The sequence below is a fragment of the Ochotona princeps genome, chromosome 2 (assembly GCF_030435755.1).
Source record: "Ochotona princeps isolate mOchPri1 chromosome 2, mOchPri1.hap1, whole genome shotgun sequence".
Lineage (NCBI taxonomy): Eukaryota > Metazoa > Chordata > Mammalia > Lagomorpha > Ochotonidae > Ochotona > Ochotona princeps.
In genome coordinates, this window is record NC_080833.1 from 7,194,612 (window position 1) to 7,218,467 (window position 23,856).

A 23,856-nucleotide genomic window follows, 5' to 3' on the forward strand; every position below is an offset into this window, starting at 1 on the left:
CTCCTAAACATCTTGAAATATGTGGGAACCCGTCTCCCCGCCCCGCTACACATACACACACTGATTTACACACTCTTCTTTAGCCCCAGGAGTGAGTGGTGCTAGGACTGCAGAGGGCTGACAGCAGGTGCGATGGAGCTGGGCCCTGGACACCCTGTGTCTGCAGGGCAGGTGGGCAGCAGTGGGCGGCGGGGAGGGCTCGGGTTGCAGAGGTCCGTTTCTGCAGGTGTGGGAGCTGCCGTTGCTGGGCTTGCATGCCGCAGAGCAGGCCACGTGTAGGCAGCAGTTTGCTTCATGCACAGTGCTGTGCCCAGCCTCCTCTAACAGTCACTGATTCTGCCACCTGGACACCTTCAGCCCCTTCTCCATTCCTCGTGGCCCCCAAAGCTCTCCCCCCACAAATGCAACCCTAACTCAAATAATAGCACCAGGCTAACAAGAGTTTGGGCTTTGGGAATCAACTAGAGCCACCCAAGGGCTTTGAAGATTTTAATGTTTTTAATTTTAAAAATTTAGGGCCTAGGACCCGGTGGTGTGGCCTAGCGGCTAAAGTCTTCGCCTTGAATGCCCCGGGATCCCATGTGGGCACCGGTTCTAATCCTGGCAGCCCTGCTTCCCGTCCAGCTCCCTGCTTGTGGCCTGGGAAAGCAGTCGAGGACGGCCCAAAACTTTGGGACCCTGTACCCACGCGGGAGACCTAGAATAAGTTCCAGGCTCCTGGCTTCAGATCGGCTCAGCTCCAGCCATTGCAGCCACTTTGGCAGTGAATCAGTGGATGGAAGATCTTTCTCTCTGTCTCTCCTTCTCTGTATTTCTGCCTTTCCAACAACAACAGCAACAAAAATGCTTTGCCACAATACTAGGCCCTACATTTATATATATATTTTATTTTCATTACACAGTCAGTTATACAGAGAGGAGAGACAGTGAGAAAGATCTTCCGTCCAATGGTTCACTCCCCAAGTGAGCCGCAACGGCCGGTGCTGTGCCAATCCGAAGTCAGGAACCAGGAACCTCTTCCAGGTCTCCCACGCGGGTGCAGGGTCCCAAAGATTTGGGCTGTCCTCAACTGTTTACTCAGGCCACAAGCAGGGAGCTGGATGGGAAACGGGGCTTCCGGAATACAAACCGGTGCCTGTATGAAATCCCGGGCGTGCAAAGTGAGGACTTTAGCCACTAAACTGCCACGCCCAGCCCTGTGGCAAAGCATGTTAAGTTGCCTATGGCATAAGCACGCTGTATGAACTCTGGTTAGAGTCCTGGCTGCTCTCTTTTCAATCCAGCTCTTTGCTAATATTCCTGGGAAAGCAATGAATGTTGGCCCAAGTTCTTGGGTCTGGGCCACTGTAGTCATGTGCAAGACCCAGATGGAGTCCCATGCTCCTGACTTGGGCCTGGCCTAGTCCTGGCTATTGGTGGCCATTTGGGGAGTGAATCAGCAAATGGAAGATATTCTCTCTCTCCCAACCTTCCCACTTCTCCCTCTATTACTTGGCTTTTAAAAATTGGCTCATGGTCGATCTAATCAGCACACATCATGACTTGTTATTGCTCGCCCTGGGCTTGGTCTCTGGATATTCTTGAACTGCTGTGGATGGACGCAAGCACGTAGGTATGTGTGGGTGTCTTGTGTGTGTGTGTGTGTGTGTGTGTGTGTGTGTGTGTTTCAACCTGATCCTGCTTTTCTGATAACAAATGCCACTCATGTGCACCATGAAAAAAATCAATCAAAATAGGACTAGATGGGCTAGGGAAGGCCCTGCTGTTAGGGGTCCTGGGCGAATCCAATCATGGAGCTAGTGGAAGTGAGGGCCCCACGATTTGGGATTGTACTTCAACCTGGATGCCGGGGAAGAAGGCCCAGAAGCCTGGGACTGAACTCAGAGCCTCATGGGGCAATGTGTACAGGAGGGCAACTCCAGGCCTCCCCCTGACTTCAGCAAGAAAGCAAAGGACGTGGGAGTGCCCTGCCCGTTAGTCTGATTTCTGTAGTAACACAGGGCCACTGACTGGGCAAATGACAGGGCAAATGGGTCTATCTGGACTTGCGGTTCTGAGCCAGCGTCGAGGGGCCACATCTGATGTTGGTCTTCTCAGGGGTAGAGTCGGCCAGCAGTCATTCATGGAGGATCCACATCCTTCTCTGACCCCAGTTACCTCCAGAAGACTCTGCTGGCTAAAACACTGCAATTGAATGCTAAGTTTCTACCCTTGTGAAATCACACAAGGAAGACTAAATTCCCACTTGTGTTTCTGGCGGATTGAAGGAGTCACTTTCAAAACCCTGCTGGCAGAGAACCCGCAGCACCCTTAGGAGAGGGAGCAGGTGTTTACAAGGCAGTGAGGAACTGACCAGTGCTTGCCACACCCCAGACACAGGCCTGGCCACTCCCAGGACAGGGACTGGGTGCGGTCTACAGTCCTGACAGGCAGGACACAGGCAGTGAAGGTGTGGACAGTCTGCTCTGACTCACCTCCCAGGAGCCCCAGTGGGCCGCCTGCTGGCAGCCCCTCAGAGCTGGGTGCTCTGGAGGTTTTGGAGTAGAGCCATTCAGTAGAGCTGCCAAGCTCAACCATTTCTGTCATCTAAAATGTTTCAGCAGCCACATTAAAAAATATTTATTTTATTTTTATTGCAAAGGCAGATATACAGAGAGGAAGATCTTCTGTCCGATGATTCACTCCACAAATGACTGCAATGGCCACAGCTGCACCGATCTGAAGCCAGGAGCCTGGAGCCTCTTCCAGATCTCCCATGCAGATGCAGGGTCCCAAGGCTTTGGGCTGTCCTCTACTGCTTTCCCAGGCCACAAGCAAGGAGTTGGATGGGAAGCAGGGCTGCCGGGACACAAACTGGTGCACATATGGGATTCCGGGTGTGCAAAGCAAGGACTTTAGCTGCTAGGCTACTGCACTAGGAAAAAAAAGGGGCAGTTAACTAACATAATATATTTACTTTAGCCCCATTTATCATCATTTCAACATGTCATCCATATACAAACAATTAACATGATGGTTTATAGTCTCGCCGAGTCTAACAACACAGCCCACAGGGCCGCAGCTGCGTCCGTCCTTGGGGTTCGGCACCAGGGGCTGTGCAGAGAGCCCTACCTGGCCTGCAGGAGGCAGCTGGCTGCTGTCTCCTGGTGTCTGGCACACAATGAGGGCCCAGCAAGCTGACCTGGGAGCTTGGGGGGCTCTCTCTGCCCTGAGCCCCCAAAAGTGTTGGGAGGGTGAGATCCTCTGAGGCACTGAGCAGGAGCCATCCCAAGGCGCTGCTGCTCCCCCCCGCCTCAAAGGGCAGTGAGTCCAAGCTCGCCTCTGTGTCCCTGGCTGAGTCACTTGGCCTAGTCCTTTACAACACGCTTCCTTACGTTACAAAACCCAAGTCTGAATTCCGGAGCTCGTAGATACCGTGGAATCAGGCTCTGAGGTTACAGACCAAAAAGGCGGGAACCTCTAACCCATGTCCTATTTTTTTTTCCCCTTTTTGACAGTTTGCAGCCCCGCCCTTCGCAGGCGTGGCTGGCAGCCAATGGAACTACTACTCCCAGGAACCAGCGAGAGCCACACGATGGCGTCATCATCTGGGGACGCTTCGGCGTGAACTAGCGCGTTGAAAAAGCTTCTGGAAACTCAGCGTCGCGGAACCCCTGAGGCGTGAGAATAGTAGTGTGGAAACGGCTGAGGTAGGAGTCTCACGCCGGTCTCACTCTGGCCAGGTGGCAAACCTGCGACGGCTGGCGCCACGCGCCTTCCCCTCTCCCTCCCTCCTCACGCCTGCCCCGAGGGTGGCGCTCGCTGGTGACGTGTGGGTGTGATGGCCGCCGCGAGGCTGGGAAGGTGAAGAAGGTGAGAGGGCGAGCACGCCGGGGTGTTGGGACCGGCCTGGCTCGGCCGGGACAGTCTTGAGCATCCTAATGTGGGCCAGTGGGACGCTGGGGCTCCCGGTATCCAGGATTCGATCAGACCTGCATCCCACGCTCCGTCTTGGGGCCTCTATGGCCCTGAGGGGAGGGGGCGGGACTCGGGATTCGAGAAGAGGCTGGCGGCCGCTGAGACTGTGGAGCGCGCGCACTTTCCCAGCCTTCACGGCCGCACTCCGCTTCTGCCCAGGCTCCCGTCTGCATCTAGACCTCAGTTAGTCGGGGCAGGTGCCCGCGTCCGTCGCCGGAGCGGCCCGCCCTCCCCTTGGGGCGCTGGCTGCGCTGTGGGGACGGCGGGGGCAGCGGGGGCAGCGGTCGCCTTGCCTTGCCTTGCCTTGCCTTGCCTTGCCTTGCCTTGCCTTGCCTTGCCTTGCCTTGCCTCGCCTCTCAGGCCCTCCAGGGCCGGGACTGTGTCCTACCCCAGTACTACCACACCCACAGAAGGCACGCAGATATGCTGGGGGAAAAAGAGAGCTGCTGGGGTGCCCGAAGGCCAAACCCCCACTCACCCATTCTCCTTCCCTGGCCTGTTTTCTTGACGTTTTGGTGGCTTCTCCCTCCTCCCAGAAAAGGGCTCCAAGGGCCAGGAAGGGTGAAGCAGCCCCTTGTTGAAAGCACCTGTGTTTGGGAGGGCTGGTGACTTAACCCGCTGCCTGCCTGCAGTTTGGCTAATAGTCTGTAAGTCTTTGGGGCATCCCAAGCCCCTGCTGGCCCCGGCCAAGATCGAAGGAGGCTCCATTGCTCTTCCTGCCCTTGGTGGGCACTTCCGTAACCTTCCAGCCCAATGCTTGGTCTGTCCCAGCCCTGTGGGGTCCTCCCAGGGCCTCTGCCCAGCACGTGGCTGACCACATGTTTGTGCATACCCAGCAAAGGCTCCCACACCTCCCAGGTTGTCTCTGCCTGCAGGGTGCCTCCTCACGTGCCAGCCTAGCTTCCTGGCACCAGTGTGAGTCAGCCTGCCTCGGGCCTGAGTTGGTTTGGTTCTAGGATGTGAGTGTGTGTTTGGCGCACCCCTCCAGGGCGGCCTACTCTCTTCCTTGTCTCCCTTTGCAGTGAGGCAGGACTGGCGGAGTCGGTCGGCGGCCTCAGCCCAAGACAGGACAGAGGAGCACTCGGGTTCTTTCCATCGCGTGGACTGCAGCCATGTCCGTGATGCCCACGCTGTGAAGGTCTGCCACCATCCGTAAAGTAAGTGGGCAGGGGTGGGCTCCTCCGGGTGGGTGGAGCTGGCGCTTTCTGACTGGTGTCTGCCCCACCTCCACGGGACTCCCTGGCTGCTCATTTTAAGGCTGACAGTGCTGGAGTCTCCTGGGCTTCCCGGAGTTAGTCTCTGTCTCCCTCGTGTACTCTCTCTGTTATCTGGGTGTCCTCCCCTGCTCTGCCCAGTGGACGTTGGCTTCTTATCACAGTTCTTCTGAGAGTCTACCTCCTCTGCCCTGTGTGCTCTTTTGTTCCAACTTTTCAGCATCTCCTCTGTTCCAGTCTTGCCAGCAGACGATCCGCGGATCCATTTTGTTTGCCCTGCTAGGAGCTGCTGTGCATAAAACTGGGTAAGGAGGACGTGTGGACTGGAGCCAGGCACACCTCACAGTGACTTTTGGAGATGCTGTCCCTGCACCCTAACACTCTTCAACTAACGGCCCGTGCCGAGGCAAAGCTTGCAGTCCCCTTGGAGTGCCAGCACCTGCCACTGTGTGTTTGGTTTGTTTGTGGTTAATCCCTGTTACTATCATGCCGCTGGCATTTTTTAGGTGGGCTGGGGGCGCTTCCGGTATGAGAGGACCCTCCCTGAAGCGTGGCCCTGAGAATCGTAAAGCCTGTTGTGGGGACCAGTGTCTTCACTGAATGCGCTTGTGGAACTCCACACTCGGTACAGTGTCTGCATGACTGCACTTCCTCCCCGGGGCCTTTGCTTCTCCCATGGAGGGGCAAGATTGCAGATGGCGTCCCACGAGTCGAGCCCCTTCTGCATGCAGTTTGGGTCCAGCTGGGGCTAATGGCCCACGCCCTGGGGAGTGCTGCTTGCTGTAGATGCTGAAACCGTGATCTTGAGAGCAGCTGCAGGAAGTCTGGCATGGGCTGCTTGCTGAGTGTTCACTCAGCCTTGCACTTGGGCTCTCTGGCTCCATGTGCTTGCAGGATGGGCTGCACAGGCCTGCAGCAAGCCCTGTGGTGAAGGAGGATTTATCAGGGTTTTCCGGGGAGGAACTGGAGCCCAGTTGCCTCCTGTCATTCCAGAAGGGTGAGGGGCTGGCTGAGCCCTGAGATAGTGGGGCCCTGGCTTGGCTTTCCTGCATGTGTTTTGTGACTTTGGTCTTTCTTTCTTTCTTTCTTTCTTTCTTTCTTTCTTTCTTTCTTTCTTTCTTTTTTTTTTTTTTTTTTTTTTTTTTTTCATTTTGCATGTGTGTGTCCAGTTTGCTCATTGGAAGAGTTAAGCTTGTTGAACTCTCTTGATTGAGCTCCACAAACGAAGAGACACTTTGCCAAAGCTGCTTTTTAAGCAAAAAACGATTTTATGTATTCCGCGAGAGAGAAGGTGTGAGATGGTAACCCCCAAGGGCTGTTCCCTTGCCTCGGGTGTCTCTTGGTGCAGGAGGGCTGAAGTGCGGGCAGACAGATGTCAGTGCTCTGCGTGAGTCTCTCTGGGGACAGGGAATGTGATAAAGAGTGAGGTTGCCTGCCTGCTGCTTGGGGCAGAGGAGGGGTCACGGAGGGAGGGTGACCCTTGGTTTGGATCTGGAAGGACAGCAGTAGTATCCCAAATGGGTGATAAAGGACTGAGGAATTTGAGACAGAAAGCAGCAGGTGTAACAAATGCAGAACCTCGGCCTGGGAACAAGCACCAGAGCCATCAGTGGTTTGGAGGAGTGAGCAGGAAGTTTCATGCCAGCCCCTTGAAGCTGCTGCTGCAGGCCGGGAATTGGTGAGAACCAGGGCAGCTCCGACACCAGCTAAGCTCCTGGCGGACCTTGTAACCTTGAACCACTGGGCTTTTCCCAGTGTGCCTGCCTTTGAGTCTCGTAGTTACTGAATACTCTTTTGCCCTCATATCCTTGGGGCTTTCAACCTTCAGAGCACCTGCTTCAGCAAGTCCAGCTGAAACCAGGGAATTTGTGTCCTGCAAGCAGGTGTCCTTTAGGGGTGGCTGCTGCTGGCCCTGCCTTGGCTCGCAGGTGCCAGTCAGGGAGCTTTGGGTGCCGCTGCCCCTGCCCTTCCCCTGAGGCTGGCCGGCTGGGGGCAGCGTCATGTGATCTTGCTTGTAGCATTCATGACTATTGTTGTAGGTCACGTGAAGCCACCTTTGGGCTCTGATCAAGTGCTTAGCACGTTGTTTGCATCATCTCCTGGCAGCTTGCAGTTTGTGTTGCTGTCTTACCTGTTTGTATACGTGTGGGGACCCGGGTAATGTGGGGAAATAACCTGCTGACGTTCACACAGCCCAGAAAGAGGACGTGGAGCTCGCTGCCGCCTCTGCCTGCCTCCGGTGCAGCCCTGCAGCGGGCTGCAGCCCAGGCCTCGTTTTCTGCTTGGAGTAACTTTCTTCTGCCTGCTCTGAGTCTCTCTCGCTGGGCCCCAGTGAGCCGAATTTCCGTACAGCCTCCTTTCCTGCTGGAAGGAGCCAGAGTATTATGTCCTGATCCCTTTCCTGGGCGCTAGTGTCTTTCCAGGCCCAGGTTTGAGGGCTCCCTACTCGGGAAGCATTTTTCAGGGTTGGGGCCTTACACCAAGGAGAAAGGTGGAAGTGGGGCCATGTCCTCCCATCTTTGAGTAACTGTTAGTATTGCAAAACATTGTGCAGATTTGGGCTATGCTTGCAGCTCCCTGTTTCCCGTGGGGCTCTGGGGCTCTCTGACCACTCTGGGATGGTCAGCTTTGGCACTCAGTCTTCTGCAGTTTTTTACTTCTTTCTGCCTTTCAGGACCTTGTTCAACACGCTTTGGTGCCATTCAGCAGCTTCCTTGTGTCCTCATGGGCAGTGCCTCTCTTCTCAGCTTGCGGTGTGCGGGTGCAGGGCTGGTGGGACACTATAACCCTCTTCCTGGGCCCCTTTGACTGGCTAGGGTCAGGGATCTCTGCTGTGGAAGTTGCTCTTCCCCTAGTGGGATATGCAGTACAGCTTGCCTGTTGGGGTCTGAGAGTCTTAGGCCCACGAGGGTGCTGCCTGCTCTGTCCTGTCTGCCTCTCTGCCTTCGACCAGAGATCTTTAGGACCTTGGAGTTAGGTCTCAGAGCCCTGAGCTGGTGTTGCTGTGTGGGAGGACAGCAGCGAGTCAGGGATGGGGAGTGAGAGGAGCAGTGGTGCTACTCCCGTGGCCTTCGGGTTCACTTTCGGTGGGTGCATGCACGAGGGCACCTGAGAAGCTGAAGGACAGTGGATTGAAAAGATAAAAAAATGGAAATCCATGGAAAGTTTGTCGTGAGATGCATTTTCTACTGACATTTTGGGGTGTTCTCATGTTACACTGGAGACCAGTAGATGTTTTAAAATGAGTTGTGGAAGTCACCTCTCACTGGAGGATTAGCCTTGCTTGTTTTCCTTCCCTGCACAACAAAGACACCCCCTGACAGGAATTACAGCAGAGTGGCCAGGAAAGAGGGGACACGCTGACCTCCACCATCTCTTGGCTGTGAAGTGGGTGGTGTTCAGCAGATAAAGCAGAGGCTGGTGTTGTGGCTCAGGGTTAAGCCAATTTTCCACATTGTGGTGCCGGTTGAAGTCTAGGCTGCTGCTTCCCTCCAGCTCCCTGGTAATGTGCCCAAGGAACCAACAGGTGGTGGCCCAAGTCCTTGGGCTCCTGCCACCCATGTAGGAAATCTGAATGGGGTTCCTGGCTCCTGGGTTCGGCCTGGTGCAACCCTAGGTGGCCATTTGGGGACTGAACCAGCAAATACTCTCTCTCTCCCTCTTTCTTTGCTTTAATTTTTTTTTTTTTTTTTAATGAAAAGTCAGATTTCTGGGCCTGGTGCAATAGCTTAGTGATTAAAGTCCTCACCTTGCATGCGCCAGGATCCCATATGGGCCGTGGTTCTAATCTCTGCGACCCCGCTTCCTATCCAGCTCCCTGCTTGTGGCCTGGGAAAACAATCAAGGATCGCCCAAAGCCTTGGGACCCTACATTTGCTTGGCAGACCCAGAAGAGGCTCCCAGTTCCTGGCTTTGGACTGTCTTAGCTCTGGCCGTTGTGGCCACCTGGGAAGTGAATCATCGGACAGAATCTGTCTTTTTATCTCTCCTCCTCTCTGTATATCTGACTTTCCAATAAACAATAAACCTTTTAAAAAAAAAAGGAGAAGTCAGATTTCTGTCATACTTTTCTGCCAGAGATTCAGAGGAGCACCTCAGTTTGACGACTCCTCTTTGTTGCTCTTTGGGGTGCCGGTTACTGCCCAGATAGGGAAGGCCCTGGTCTAGGCCTAAGCTCAGGTTCCTGATTCCGCGCATCCGTTTGCCCAGGCATTGTGGCAGGGGGGCTGGCCAAGTGCCCAGACCCTCGAGTCGCTGCTTCTTACTATCTTACTGCCCCTTCATTGAGCCCTCGGGGGCCCTGAGCTGGTCCAAGTTGCCTTACCCAGCTGGTCAGTCCGAGCCAATTTCCCGGGCTCACCCAGGCTGTCTTCTCTTGCAGCGCCATGTCCCTACTCTTCCCTCGATGCAACTCCATCATCACAGTCAAGAAGGACAAGAGACACATGGCTGAGGTGAATGCGTCCCCACTCAAGCATTTTGTCACTGCCAAGAAGAAGATCAATGGCATCTTTGAACAGCTAGGAGCCTACATCCAGGAGAGTGCCACCTTTCTGGAAGGTGAGCTGTGGCGCTGCTCAGCTGGACCAAGGTGTTTGCGTGATGGGATTGAGGCTGGGGTGGTGCAGCCCTGCTCGCAGGGAACTTATGGCCAAAGAGGCTGGCACTGGCAGGGGTGCTCTGCTCCTGAGATCTCGTGGAGCTGGGCTTGGGAAGGCTGGGCCTGGCATACAGAAGGACTACCCTTGAAAATTCAGTAAGAGTCCCATGCATTTTGTTACTCTGGATCACAAGGAATAGGCGAATCTTGTTCCTGGTGTGAGGTTGAGAGTTACTGGGTGCCTTGCGAGTGACTGAACTCCGCCCGATCCAGGTGAAGGCTCCTGTGCCATGTCCAGGGTTTTTCTTGGCCTGCTTCTGGCCACCTTTTATCCCAGGCACTATTCAGATGTTATCTGACCAGGATGCCTCTCTTGCTATTTTTAGATTGGCCACAGGGCTATAAATAGGCAGCACATCACCTTTGCTTTCTGTACTGGTTACTAATTTAAGCCCAATCTCTGGTCCTTGCTGTGTCAGCTGGAAGGACTGGGTCCTGAGCCTCCGCTTGTGTGGTGTGAGCTCAAGGGCCTGGCTCCCCGTCCCCCGAGGAGGACAGCCTGGCTGCAAGGTCGTGGGTGGGTCTGGGAGGAGCCGAGGCTCCTCTGCCCCCTGGTTCCCCCGTGGCAGAGCAGCTCAGGGAGCTGGGGTTTTCAGATTCTTGTCAGCCCCTAGCTCGGCTGGCCACCTGCTGTCGCCTGCTTTCACCCAGTGTGCGGGCTTCTCACCTCTGCATGCCAGACTGCTCCAAAGGCTCCTTTTGAAGCTGTTGCAGTGACTGCAGCTCACTCCCCACCCAGTGTGGGCATGCGCAGACGAGGCCGTCACCTTCTCTGGGCCCAGGTCACCTGCGCAGACGCTGCTGTGCACAGAGACACACTTTGGGCATTGGTTGATGAGATGGTGCTTTGCTTTCCCTTTCTATGAAAATGTGAGACGGCCTCGGCCGGTTCTACCAATGGGAGAGACCTGGAGCGACCTGAGCTGTACTTAGGTTTGGGGCAGAGGTAGGTCGGGGTGGGCTTCCCAGGGCTGGGACCAAGAGCTGTGGCTCAGCTGCCTGCTTCCTGCTTTTCAGCACAGCCACAGGCTTCTTCCAAGGACCCTTTCCCAGGCTGTGACCCTGGGCCAGATGAGGGAGGGATCAGGATGAGTCTGAGTCGGGGTGACTGATGGACACGGTGGGGGCCCTGGTTGGCTTGGACACTTCTCTTTTTTTAAGATTTATTTATTTTTACTGGAAAGGCAGATATACAGAGAGAAGGAGAGACAGAGAGGAAGATCATCTGTCCGCTGGTTGGTTCCCTTAGTGGCTGCAATGGCCAGAGCTGAGCCGACCCGAAGCCAGGAGCTTGGAGCTTCTTCCAGGTCTCCCATGTGGGTGCAGGGTCCCAAGGTTTAGGGCCGTTCTCGACTGCTTTCCCAGGCTTTCCCAGGCAGGGAACTAGATTAGAAGTGGGGCAGCTGGGATACAAACTGGTGCCCATATGGGATCCTGGTATGTGCAAGGTGAGGACTTCAGCTGCTAAGCCACCATGCCGGGCCCTGGACACTTCTTTTCATGGCCCTGGCTTCTGGAGCAACCTGCCGGCCATCTGTGGCATGTCACTGACTTGAGAAAGTTCTCAGGGCTGGGGCCTGTCAGCCTCCAGGTTGATAGGAGTGTCCTGAGGGACCGGACCCCTGTGCACTCCCCAGTTAGCTGCAGCACCTGCTGGAAGCCAGTGTTCTAGGGACGCGGGCAGGATGTTGCTTGGGTGCTACTGTCTGTGATACTTGTTAGTCTTCTGCCCATCAGGACACTGGGAGAAATCCATTATTCACTTAGTCAGTGTTTGCACAAACCTAAGTGCTGGGAACTGACAGGTGGTACAGCACACCCGGGATCTAGATGGTTAGGCTATTAGGCTTGATGCTAAGACAAAAGTGCAGGGTGCTGTGGCTGTACCAGTGAGGGACTTAGAATGACTGGGTTTGGTGAGGAAGGGCTTAGAAAAAGCCGCACTGCTCCAGGGTAGTGCGTGAGTTCTGCAGGGGATGTGGAAGAGGGTTTGGGTACCAGTGAGGGCAGGACGGGGTGGGGGCTGATGAACGTGCGGATATGGGGAGGTGGAGAAGGGCTAGTGGGGCCAGGTTGGTGAGGAAGGCCCTTGCAAAGCACAGGGTTGGGGTGGTTGAGAGCCTGTACTCTGGCATAGGCTGCCTGCTTCAAATAGCAGCCCTTTGATTTTCTGATAGCTGTGTGAGTAGCTGGGATCAATTGAGACCGAATCTCAAAGTTACCGGTACTTGGCCTGGCCTGTGGAGAGAATATCTGTAAGTATTCATTTAGAGGAAATTGACAGTGAAGGATGGCATTTTCCATTCAGCAGGCTTCCATAGCATATGGTGGTTTCACTTCATTTGCTCTCGCAGGAGTCACACAAAGTAGAAGCTCTTGTTATTTCCATTTTATGGTAAGAAAACCAAGACCCACAAGGGTTCACAGGGTCGGGAAGTGGTAGAACCAGCATGGAGCCAGCCCCCTGCTCCCAGGCTGGCTCCCCAGCGGCAGTATCCTCAGGCCAAGGCAGGGGGCCGTGCAGGTAGATGAGTGATGGCGGTGAGCAAGGCCACAACTTCGGCCTGCCTTACTTTGATCATGTGGTGACCTGACTTCAATCCTACCCAGATACCTACAGGAATGCGGAGCTGGACCCGGTTACAACGGAAGAACAGGTTCTGGATGTCAAAGGTTACCTGTCTAAAGTGCGGGGCATCAGTGAGGTGTTGGCCCGGCGGCACATGAAAGTGGCTTTTTTTGGCCGGTGAGTCTTGAAGCGTTTGAATCTTCCTTCTTCCTGGCTGGCGGGAGGCATGCCTTGTGGGCAGGATGCAGTTGCAGCAACCCGGGGCAGGGCGCTGCTGGCGTGACTCAGTTCCTCGCTGGCCTTTTTCTGTATGTTTTAATTGTGGGAAAACACACATGGTAGAACCTTGCATCCTAATTGTCTTGGGTGTGTAGTTGAAGGTGAGGAATGCCTGCACTGTGTGCGGCCAGGCTCTAGGGTATGTGCATCTTACACACCTGGAACTCGGTCCTTACACAAAACCAACTCCCAGGCCCTGCCCCTGGCAGCCACACTGGGTGCTAGGTCTCAGAATTTGGCTTTCCTGGGGACCTCATGTGAGTATAAGTGCAGCGTTTGTTTTCACAACTCGTTGACTGGCTCAGGACAGTGTCCTCTACACCGTTCCTCTGTGTTGTAGCACGTGTCCGGGCTGCCTCCTTTTTGTGTTCCACTGTACGGATGACTGTGTGCTGCTTGGTCACTCTCCCAGGGATGGTGCCTGAGGGTGTGCCCGCAGTGAACTGCTGGGCCTGCTGCGGTGCCTGAGGGTGTGCCCGCAGTGAACTGCTGGGCCTGCTGCGGTGCCTGAGGGTGTGCCCGCAGTGGACTGCTGGGCCTGCTGCGGTGCCTGAGGGTGTGCCCGCAGTGAACTGCTGGGCCTGCTGCGGTGCCTGAGGGTGTGCCCGCAGTGAACTGCTGGGCCTGCTGCGGTGCCTGAGGGTGTGCCCGCAGTGAACTGCTGGGCCTGCTGCGGTGCTGTCTTGGATGTTTGGAGGGAACATTGGATGCTGCTCCAAATGGTAGGCGTGACACCATTCCCATCTGTGTCTCTGGAACCTCCCTGCCTTAATGTTTGCCATTTCCTCTTGATGGTGGCCACGTGGATAGGAGTGAGTTGGCACGTCATCGTGGCTCTGAGTTGCGTTTTCCTAATGATGAGTGATGCCATGTGCTGACTAGCCATTTAGATGTGTTCTTTGGAGAAATTTCTGCTTAGATCCTTTGCCAGTTTTTAGAATTGGGTTGTTTGTTTTGTTGTTGAGAGCTCCTCAAAATATATTTTAGATATTTGTAAATCTTTTCTGTCATTCTGTAGGTTGATTTTTTTACTGTTGATTTTTTTTGCATGGGATTAAGATCTTTTTTTTCGTTTTTAAAGATTTATTTTGTTTGAAAGGCAGAGAGAGAAACAGACTTCTTCTCAAATGCCCACAGTAGCCAGGGTTGGGCCGAGCTAAAAACAAGAGCCTGGAGTTCCATGTGATCTCCCACATGGGTGGCAGGAACCCAAGCCCTCGGCCATCTTCTGCTGCCTCCCCAGGTGCGCTAGCTGGGAGCTGGGTCAGAAGTGCAGCAGCCAGGATTTGGACTGGTTTTCCCGTAAGGAGTACTGACATTACAAGTGGTGACTTAGCAGACTGCACTACAATACTGCCCCCATTTTGGTGATCTTGTTCTGTTTCAGAAAAAAATAAAGACTAATTTGTTTTTATTTGTTAGGCCGATTTTACAGAGAGAGAAGGAACGATACATAGAGGTCTTCCATCTGCTAGTTCACTCCCCAAGTGGCCATAAGGCTGGAGCTGAGCTAATCCGAAATCAGGAGCCAGGAGCTTCTTTCTGGGTCTCCTACGTGGGTGCAGGGGTAGAAGGATTTGAGCCTCTTCTGTTGCTTTCCCAGGTCATAAGCAGGGAGTGGGATTGGAAGTGGAACCGCTGGGACTCCAACCAGCACCCAGATGGGATGCCGGTAGAAGACAGGCAGATTAGATGTTGTGCTGCCCCACCGGCCCCGAGTTGATCCAGTTCTTTGGTGCACAGATGTAGTTTCATTTTGATGTAGTCCAATTATATTCTATTTGTATGTTTTTGCCTGTACTTTTGGCATCATATCCAAGTAATGATTGCCAAATCCAATGTCATGAAGCTTTTCACCTGTGTTTAGTTGTAAGAGTTACGTGGTTTTTGGGCCCAGCGGCGTGGCCTAGCGGCTGAAAGTCCTCGCCTTGAATGCCCCGGGATCCCATATGGTCGCCGGTTCTAATCCCGGCAGCTCCACTTCCCATCCAGCTCCCTGCTTGTGGCCTGGGAAAGCAGTTCAGGACGGCCCAATGCATTGGGACCCTGCACCCGCGTGGGAGACCCGGAAGAGGTTCCAGGTTCCTGGCTTCGGATCGGCGCGCATCGGCCCGTTGCGGCTCACTTGGGGAGTGAATCATCGGACGGAAGATCTTCCTCTCTGTCTCTCCTCTCTATATATCTGGCTGTAATAAAATGAATAAATCTTAAAAAAAAAAAAAAAAAGAGTTACGTGGTTTTAGCCATCATCTCTCTTCTTTTTCACACTTTAAGGTCTAGAAGACACATTTCTTTTTTCTTTTTTTAACGATTTATTTGTTTATATTGGAAAGGCAGATTTACAGAGAGAAGGAGAGACAGAGAGAAAGTTCTTCCATCCGCTGGTTCATTCACCAAATGACCACAGCGACCGATGCTGAGCCAATCTGAAGGCAGGAGCCAGGAGCTTCTTCCAGGTCTCCTACACGGATGCAAGGTCCCAAGGCTTTGGGCCGTCCTCAACTGCTTTTCCAGGCCACAGGCAGGGAGCTGGATGGGAAGTAGAGCAGCTGGGACATGAACTGGTGCCCATATGGGATCTCGGTGTGTGGAAAGCAAGGGTAAAAGCCACAGAGCCATCGTGCTGGATGGTAGGATATATATTTAAGACTTATTAATTTTTATTGAAAAGTCAGATTTACAGAGAAGAGAGACAGAAAGATCTATCCTTCCATCCATTTGGTTCACCCACTAAATGGCTGCAGTGGCCAGAGCTGAGCCATATAGGAACAAGACATATAGACACCTCAGCCGTTATGGCGCATACAAGCGGGCAATAGGAACATGAATTGGGTGAAAGAGAAAGACGTGGGGCCAGTGTTGTGGCACAGCTGGTTAAGCAACCACCTATAACAGGCATCCCATATAGGGCTGGTTTGTGTCCCAGATGCCATGTTCCAATCCAGCTCGTTGCTGATGGCCTGGGAAAGCAACAGAAGGTGATCCGAGTGCTTGGGCTGCTGGCACTCACATGGGAAACCTGGAGGAAGCTCCTGGCTTGGGCTTGATTGAGCTCCAACTGTTGTGGCCATTTGGGAAGTAAAACAGTGGATGGATGACTATTGAAAGAGGAAGATGTGAGTGAGGGTAGCAATAGTGTGCTTGGGGTGGACCTCCCTGTGATTTGCAGACCCTTAAATGAGGCTGGCAGAAAACTGTCATGAGATGCCTGGGTGGGGCTCTGGGGCAGCAGTGGCGGGGTGTGCCAAGGCTTTGAGTAGACATTTGTTCGCAGTCCTCCAGGAACTAAGAGAGGCTGGACTGGTCAGAGCAGACAGGGAGGAAGACAGTGGCAGGAGAAAACAGTTCGTGGAGAATGGCCGTGGGATGGACTTGGGGTCCTGCATCCACAGGCAGGACTTGATCTTCTCTGTGAAGCAGTGGATGACACTGGGGACTCCTGAGCAGAGGAGTGACAGAGCTGACTTGCCTCGCCCTGGGCTCTGGGTGCTGCAAGGAGGAATGGAGGCAGGTGGCCAGCCAGGCAGTGACAGCAGCCAGGCAGGCAGGATGCGATGATGCAATGATGCGATGATGCGATGATGCCTTGCACAGGGATGCCTGTGGAGCAGGTGGTCCAGGTTAGCAGGTCCAGGTGTTTTTTTGGTAAAACAGTCAAGAGGTCAGGCCTTCGCTTCTGGATAACGTTGGGATTCATCTATACCAGCTGTAAACATTCATATCCCAGTCTTTATATGGGCATTTTTTTAAAAGATTTATTTATTTTATTACAAAGTCAGATATACAGAGAGGAGGAGAGACAGAGGAAGATCTTCTGTCTGATGATTCACTCCCCAAGTGAGCCGCAACGGGCCGGTACGCACCGATCTGAAGCCGGGAACCAGGAACCTCTTCCGGGTCTCCCACGGGGGTGCAGGGTCCCAATGCATTGGGCCGTCCTCGACTGCTTTCCCAGGCCACAAGCAGGGAGCTGGATGGGAAGTGGAGCTGCTGGTATTAGAACCGGCGCCCATATGGGATCCCGGGGCATTCAAGGCGAGGACTTTAGCCACTAGGCCATGCCGCCGGTCCCCAGATATATGGGCATTTTTTTTTTTTAAAAGATTTTATTGTTATTGGAAAGCCGGATATATAGAGAGGAGGAGAGACAGAGAGGAAGATCTTCCATCCAGTGACTCACTCCCCAAGTGAGCGCAACAGCCAGTGCTGTGCCAATCCGAAGCCAGGAACCAGGAACCTCTTCCGGGTCTCCCACGTGGGTGCAGGGTCCCAAAGCCTTGGGCCGTCCTCAACTGCTTTCCCAGGCCACAAGCAGGGAGCTGGATGGGAAGTGGAGCTGCGGGGATTAGAACCGGCGCCTATATGGGATCCCGGGGCTTTCAAGGCGAGGACTTTAGCCGCTAGGCCACGCTGCCGGGCCCTATGGGCATTTTTTTTTAAAAAGAAAAAGATCTATTTTTATTGGAAAGGCACATTTATGGGGGTAAGAAGAGACAGAGAGAATGATCTTCCATCTGCTGGTTCACTCCCCAAGTGGCTGCAACAGCCATAGCTGAGCCGAGCCAAAGCTAGGAGCCAGGAGCTTCTTCCAGGTCTCCCATGCAGTTACAGTTCCTAAAGCTTTGGGCCATCCTCTGCTGCTTTCCCAGGCCACAAGCAGGGGCTGGATGGGAAATGGAGCAGCTGGGACATGAACTGGCACCCATATGGGATCTCAGTGTGTGCAAGGCGAGTACTTTAGCCACTGGGCTACTGTGCCGGGCCTTCCGCGAGTCATCTTTTTTTTTTTTTTTTAAGATTTATTTATTTTTATTGGAAAGTCAGATATACAGAGAGGAGGAGAGACAGAGAGAAAGATCTTCTGTCTGATGATTCACTCCCCAAGTGAGCACAACGGCCAATGCTATGCCGATCCGAAGCCAGGATCCAGGACCCTCTTCCAGGTCTCCCACACGGGTGCAGAGTCCCAAGGCTTTGGGCCGTCCTCGACTGCTTTCCCAGGCCACGAGCAGGGAGCTGGATGGGAAGTGGAGCTGCTGGGATTAGAACCGGCGCCCATATGGGATTCCGGCACGTTCAAGGCGAAGACTTTAGCCACTAGGCCACGCCGCCGGGCCCACCACGCGACATCTTTAAGAAAATTAGAGTCTGGCCCCTCCCCTGGGAGCTGTGGCCCCCATTGGGTGAGCTAGCAGGCCGCCTGTCTGTGGGACACAGGGAAGACCCCAGGCGAGGGATGCGCTGAGCAGCTGCAGCGTGAGGGAAATAAGGCAGAGTTTTCTGAGGCCCTGAGCAGGCGAGGTCACAGAGCTGTCTGCTTGAGAGGCAGAAGGTAGATAAAGGTGTGCTAGGCCAGAAAGTAAAGGAAGCCTCCCTTAGCCTGGAACAACCTAGGTGATGTGGACTGTCCTGGGAGCAGAGCAGAAAGCAGGCTGTGAGGGGTGCCTCTGCCAAGGTCACTGGGGCAGATGGCCGTGGAGGGCCAGTGAGGGGGCTCCAGGGCTGTGGACCATACGGGCAGTTCCTGCAAGCTAGTGAGGCGGAGAGGTGACGGGGCCTTTCCAGACAGGCTCACCTGCACGTGCCAGCCTGGTGCTGTAGGACAGTGATCTTCACACACCAGGGTATGTTACAGGCATGCCCTACAGGGGTTGGCCATCCAGATGAGGGAGCAGAGCCTGCTGTGGCTGGCTTGGCTCTGGTAGGCCTACGGAGCGAGGTGTTGGCCCTTGTAGCTGGTCGTTGTTGTGGGAACTGGAACCCCCAGCACTCCACTCAGTCATGGCCCCTCGCAGGACGAGCAATGGGAAGAGCACGGTGATCAACGCCATGCTGTGGGACAAAGTTCTGCCCTCCGGGATCGGCCATACCACCAACTGCTTCCTGCGAGTAGAGGGCACAGACGGCCATGAGGCCTTCCTCCTTACCGAGGGCTCCGAGGAGAAGAGGAGCGTGAAGGTGAGGGGTCCCACCAGCTCCCAGGAGTGCGCGGGCCTGGGTTCAAGCCATCCAGTGCGTCCCCTGTGTCAGTGCCTCCTTGGGTGGAATACAGAGCCCCCTTAGGAGCAGATGTCCAGAGAGCTTTGGGAATCGGGGATGTGGAGTTCCAGGAGCGAGGCCCTACGGCCCTGTAGGTGCTCTTTGCACCAAGGAGTATGTGCCTGTTGTCCCTTGGGTGTTGCCAGCAAGTGCATCTGCCTCTGCTCTCTGATTCCGACCGACCCACTGGGCTTTTCCGAGAGGCAGCTGCATGCCTGTATGAAGCCGGATGCTGGTTTTGGTTTGTAAGGAATTATCATGTGGTACAGACTCGCTCTCATACAACGTTCATGAAAGCAGCTATGAAGAGCATGAGGAAAGGTGGTGTTTGTCAACAGCTCCCAGGCTATAGCTTTTTATCTTTAAAATGAAGGAAAGAGTGGTGCACAGCTGGCAGCCATCCCAGGGCCCTGGGCTGCATGGCAGGTGCACGCCAAGCCTCATGGCCAGGTAACTTTTCCTTAGCTCTTCCTTCCCTGCTCCACCATCAGACCGTGAACCAGCTGGCCCACGCCCTTCATCAGGACGAGCAGCTGCATGCCGGCAGCCTGGTAAGCGTGATGTGGCCCAATTCCAAGTGCCCTCTGCTAAAGGACGACCTTGTGCTGATGGACAGGTAAGAGGAGGGAGGTCCTCCTATCGGGGAGGTCTCAGCCCACGGCTCTGGGTTTTTGTTTCTGGAAGAGCCAGGCCGGAGGTCTTGAGCCCTGCTCCTGCGCTGCTTAAATATTACTGCCTGCGTTAGTGCAGCCGAGCCCTCCTGCCTCATGGGCTTCATCCAGGGTCTGCTTGCAGTACCTGGGGCCCCAGGGCCCTTCAGACGTCCCAGAGATGGGCTCTGAGAGAGAGAGGAGGGTGCTCAGAAATGGGGAGCATCTCAGGCTCAGCACCAGGATCCTGGGTAGTGACTGCAGGCGGGGGTTGGTAGACAAATTGGCATTAGGTTTTGTTTCTCTGGAAGGAATGCTTTGTCCCTGCTTTGTGACAGCTGATAAGTACCAAGAAATACAAGATCGTGGCACTCACCTGCACTGCCACCTTAATCCTGTACCCCCAAAGGAAAAATATTCTGACAGAATTGACAGGGTGTGCTCAGCAAGCACACCTCCGGGCTCTCTGGAGGGGTGTGAGACGGGAGTGACAGTCTCCTCTAGTGAGGGCCAGGTGGGACCTCTGCCTCCCCAGCTTGGCTGCCTCCCAGGACCGGGTCTGTTCACGGCAGGATCACAGGGCTCGCGCTCCATTCCTGACCATGTTGGTTTGTTTCTGTGCCCTTAGCCCTGGCATTGATGTCACCACAGAGCTGGACAGCTGGATTGACAAATTTTGCTTGGACGCAGATGTGTTTGTGCTCGTGGCCAACTCGGAGTCCACTCTGATGCAGACGGTAATTCCTCTGCCGCTTCCCCTTCCAGGGCTTGGGGGATGGCTGAGGGGGCCTCAATTGGCCCAGCTCCTCCTCTGAGGTTTTGCCCCTTGTCTAGGAAAAGCAATTCTTCCACAAGGTGAGTGAGCGACTCTCCCGCCCAAACATCTTCATCCTTAACAACCGCTGGGATGCGTCTGCCTCAGAGCCTGAGTACATGGAGGAGGTAGGTGCCATCTGGGGTCTGTTATCCATGAGCCCCACCCCCGGGCACTCTGTACTCCCTGGAGGCATCAGGTGTTTGAGTTCCCTGAGTTAATTTCATTGCCAAAGGTCTCTCAAGTGTTTGCCAAAGATCTCTGGTAGTTTTACAAATGCTTCTACCTATAGCCCTTCCTTTTCTGGGAGGCGCTGCACTGTTGTAGCTGCGTTCAGAGCCAGGTTCTCATTTTGGTTCATAAGGAGTCCGTCCGTCCTGACCTGGCTCAGCCGTCTACAGGGCCCCATCCCGGGAAGGAGAGCCAAGACGGTGGTCCTCACTGACAGCTCGCAGCTAGCATAGGAAAGAAAAGGGGGTAGCAGATTTATTTATTTTAACTTAAATGTCAGAGTTACAGAGACAGAGAGTGATCTTCCATTCTCTGGTTCCCTTTGTAAATGATCGCAGTAGCCAGGCCTGGACTGATCCAAAGCCGGCATCTTGGAACTTCATCCTGGTCTCCCACATGGGTGCAGGGGCCCAAAGACTTGGGCCATCTTCTACTGCCTTCCATTAGCAAGGAGCTGGGTGGGAAGTAGAACAGCTAGGGCACAAGCTGGCACCCATATGGATGGTGGTGCCATCACACCAAGCCCCGTCTTTGTTAGTTTTGCTGAGTCTCCTCACCTGTGAGGTAGGGGTGCTGAGGATGGACTCTAGGTGTGTAGGGGAGGATGTGGCTTGTCAGTGCAGAGCCCAGGTTTCTCCATCTATGAGTTCCTTTCCCGTGGAGCCCACAGCTAGGTAGTAGGGGCCTGCGGTTAGATTCCTGCTTGCATATCCTGGAAGTATGGCAGGCTGTGTTCCAGGACCCTTCAGGACACTGGTTCTAGGAGCTTGGTGGCTGGGGAGTAGAGAAGGGAATCCAGCTTTCAGTGTGTGCACACTGACATTTTCAGATCTTAAGCCATGTGACTGTATCGTGTTTTAGAGGCCATAGAAGGAGGCTATGGGCTCCTTCAGGAGGTACCCACATGCATCTGCCCTGGTCACATACACCCACCTGCTTGGGTTCTAGGTGCGGCGACAGCACATGGAGCGCTGCACCAGCTTCCTGGTGGACGAGCTGGGTGTGGTGGATCGGGCCCAGGCTGGGGACCGCATCTTCTTTGTGTCTGCCAAGGAGGTGCTCAACGCCAGGATCCAGAAGGCCCAGGGCATGCCCGAAGGAGGTAACCATGAGAACAGACTGCTTCCTTTCCCTAATGGGCGAGATGTTTGGACTCAGGCCAAGTCGGTCAGTTGAGAATTGTTCTAAGGATGAGACACAGAAGTGAGGCTGGGGTGAGGCTCTGCTGTCCAGCTGCTGTCCAGCCGAGCGCCTGCTGGGGCCCATGTATCTCCCAACCAATGCAGTGTACTCCTCCTAGGGGGCGCTCTTGCTGAAGGCTTTCAAGTGCGGATGTTTGAGTTTCAGAATTTTGAGAGGAGGTTTGAGGTGAGTGCTTTGATTCTGGTGTCTGGTGATCGTGTGCCTCCCAAGCCTGGCCCTTGGCTGCTGGCCCTGGCGGCCCCCATCTCCCTCAGTGTCTCTGCCTCTTCCAGGAGTGCATCTCTCAGTCTGCGGTGAAGACCAAATTTGAGCAGCACACAGTGCGGGCCAAGCAGATCGCGGAGGCCGTGCGGCTCATCATGGACTCTCTGCACATCGCAGCTCAGGAGCAGCGGTAAGAGCCCAAGGTCATGGGCAGGCAGGCAGACAGGGCTGCTGGGCAGTGCCACACTTTGTCCTGGCTCGGCAGCCAGGCTGTGCCCTGCGGGCAAAGCTGCCTCTAAGCTCCACTCAAGGCCCTTCCCTGGCCACTAGTACCTGGTCACCCCCCTGGGTGTGTGCAGTGCAGCCCCTGGGGTGGAAGGCTTGTCTGCACCTGGGGCCCATGGCTGTTTCCAGAGCCTGGTCCCCAGTGCTGCTCATGAGGAACGTAAGTACAGCAGAGAACAGAGCCGACGTAAAGAGCCTTGCTTCACCCACACAGACATGCCAGTACTTGCTTTCTGCTAAGTTACAGTCAAAGAAGGGTGAGATCCCTGACTCTGGCCCATGTCCCACTGTCACTGACTGCTCAGGGCACTGTGGTGGAATGTGTGCAGTTTGTCTCACTGAAAAAGTATTTTTTTAAAAAAATTTTAATTTGGAAGTGTGACAGAGAAGGAGAGACTGAGAGACTGAGTCTTCCACCTGTTGGTTCACTCCCCAAATGTCTGTTGTGGCCACCGCTGGACCAAGCCGAATCCCTGAGCCTGGAACTCCATCCGGGTCTCCCCCTAGTGTGCCATGGACCCTGTGTGCTTGGACCGTCTTCTGTTGTTTTCCCTGGTGCTTTAGAGAGCTGGACGGAAACGGAGCAGTTGGGACTCAATCTGAATTCATGTGGGATGCTGGTGTCACAAGCAGTGGCTTAACCTGTGGTGCCACAATGCCAGGCCACATCTGTCCCCTTCCTTTTTTTTTTTTTTTGATGAACAAACATGTCTCTTACTGCACTTCAGTTACAAGAAAAAAAGATTTCTCACAATTGGTCAAGTCGTAGGCAGTCCTTTTTTTTTTTTTTTTTTTTTTTAAAGATTTATTCCTTTTAAACATGGCTTTCCTGCATCATGCCAAGTTGTCATTCACTAAGATTAACCAACTGGACTCTATTTTAAGTTAAAGTACAAATTAAATAAAAACAGTAAGGGTAACAGGTTGCCTCGTCCGCAGTGTCAGCACTGTCACAGTTCTTGAGCCATGGCTTCTGAGGGCAAGGTGAGCCTGTAGCCTCGGAGGGCGCTTGGCCTGGAGGTCCTGAGGAACAGCTGCTGCTGCTCAAGCGCTTTGATTGTCCAGGCCGCTGCCCCAGGCTCTGCCTTCCTGTCAATACTGCTTCTCTGGGTCCTGGTTGTTTGCCAGGCTTCCTGGGTTTGAGTTTGTGCATATTAGTAAGTTTCAGATTCCCAGTTCTGCAAACATGTCAATAAGATGGACACAGGTGAATGGCTACCCTAAGTGGCATGTCTATTGCTCACTTTGAGTTTTTACAGGTGTTCTGTGTAGATGATGGTGGGACATTTTGCTCTGATCTCTGCAGCAGGCATCAGCTTGTGTGTCCACTTGGGTCTCTTCATCATGCCCTTCCCAGCTGTCCTGTTGTGTAGTACCTGCCTTTCCAGTCTCACTTTGTTGCTGCCCAGAACAGCTGTACTGTTTATCTCCTTGCCAATGCTATTTGCATGAACTCACGTCTCCTTGGCTCTCCCCAGAGCTTCAGACATGCTTGTTCTTGCCAGGCTTCCCTGCTTTTGCCCGTTTCCCTGAGCACTAGTGAGGTTGAGCATTGTTTTCCTCTACGTATTGGCAGAACTTGCTCTAAACTCCCATAAGCACCTTTCTGCTCTGTTCTTGTTGCCTTTTCTTCCACGTGGAAGATTGGAAAGTCCAGTGGTTTGCTGTGGTGTCCTATTTGGGAAAGGGGAGACTGTGCCCCTGGATGGCTGGGTAAAACCCTGCTCAGTAAGGAGAGTAGGAGGGGACTC

General features: G+C 54.1%; 1 protein-coding gene across 4 annotated transcripts in view; it reads left to right on the forward strand.

The window, feature by feature from the left end:
- Positions 1-3,646: 3,646 nt before the first annotated feature.
- Positions 3,647-23,856, forward strand: part of MFN2 (mitofusin 2) — a 30,385-nt gene continuing 10,175 nt past the window's right edge. Inside the window, exons 1-12 of one of the 4 annotated variants that reach the window (XM_058675373.1) lie at positions 3,647-3,852; positions 4,946-5,114; positions 5,392-5,476; positions 9,553-9,731; positions 12,442-12,577; positions 18,475-18,637; positions 19,210-19,334; positions 19,997-20,105; positions 20,203-20,310; positions 21,362-21,515; positions 21,714-21,781; positions 21,889-22,010. In XM_058675373.1, the coding sequence (XP_058531356.1) occupies positions 9,557-9,731; positions 12,442-12,577; positions 18,475-18,637; positions 19,210-19,334; positions 19,997-20,105; positions 20,203-20,310; positions 21,362-21,515; positions 21,714-21,781; positions 21,889-22,010 (1,160 nt within the window). In that variant the 5' untranslated portion in view covers positions 3,647-3,852; positions 4,946-5,114; positions 5,392-5,476; positions 9,553-9,556. The remainder of the gene's footprint in view (positions 3,853-4,945; positions 5,115-5,391; positions 5,477-9,552; positions 9,732-12,441; positions 12,578-18,474; positions 18,638-19,209; positions 19,335-19,996; positions 20,106-20,202; positions 20,311-21,361; positions 21,516-21,713; positions 21,782-21,888; positions 22,011-23,856) is intronic. The other 3 variants (XM_058675381.1, XM_058675366.1, XM_058675375.1) reach the window with 3 other exon arrangements.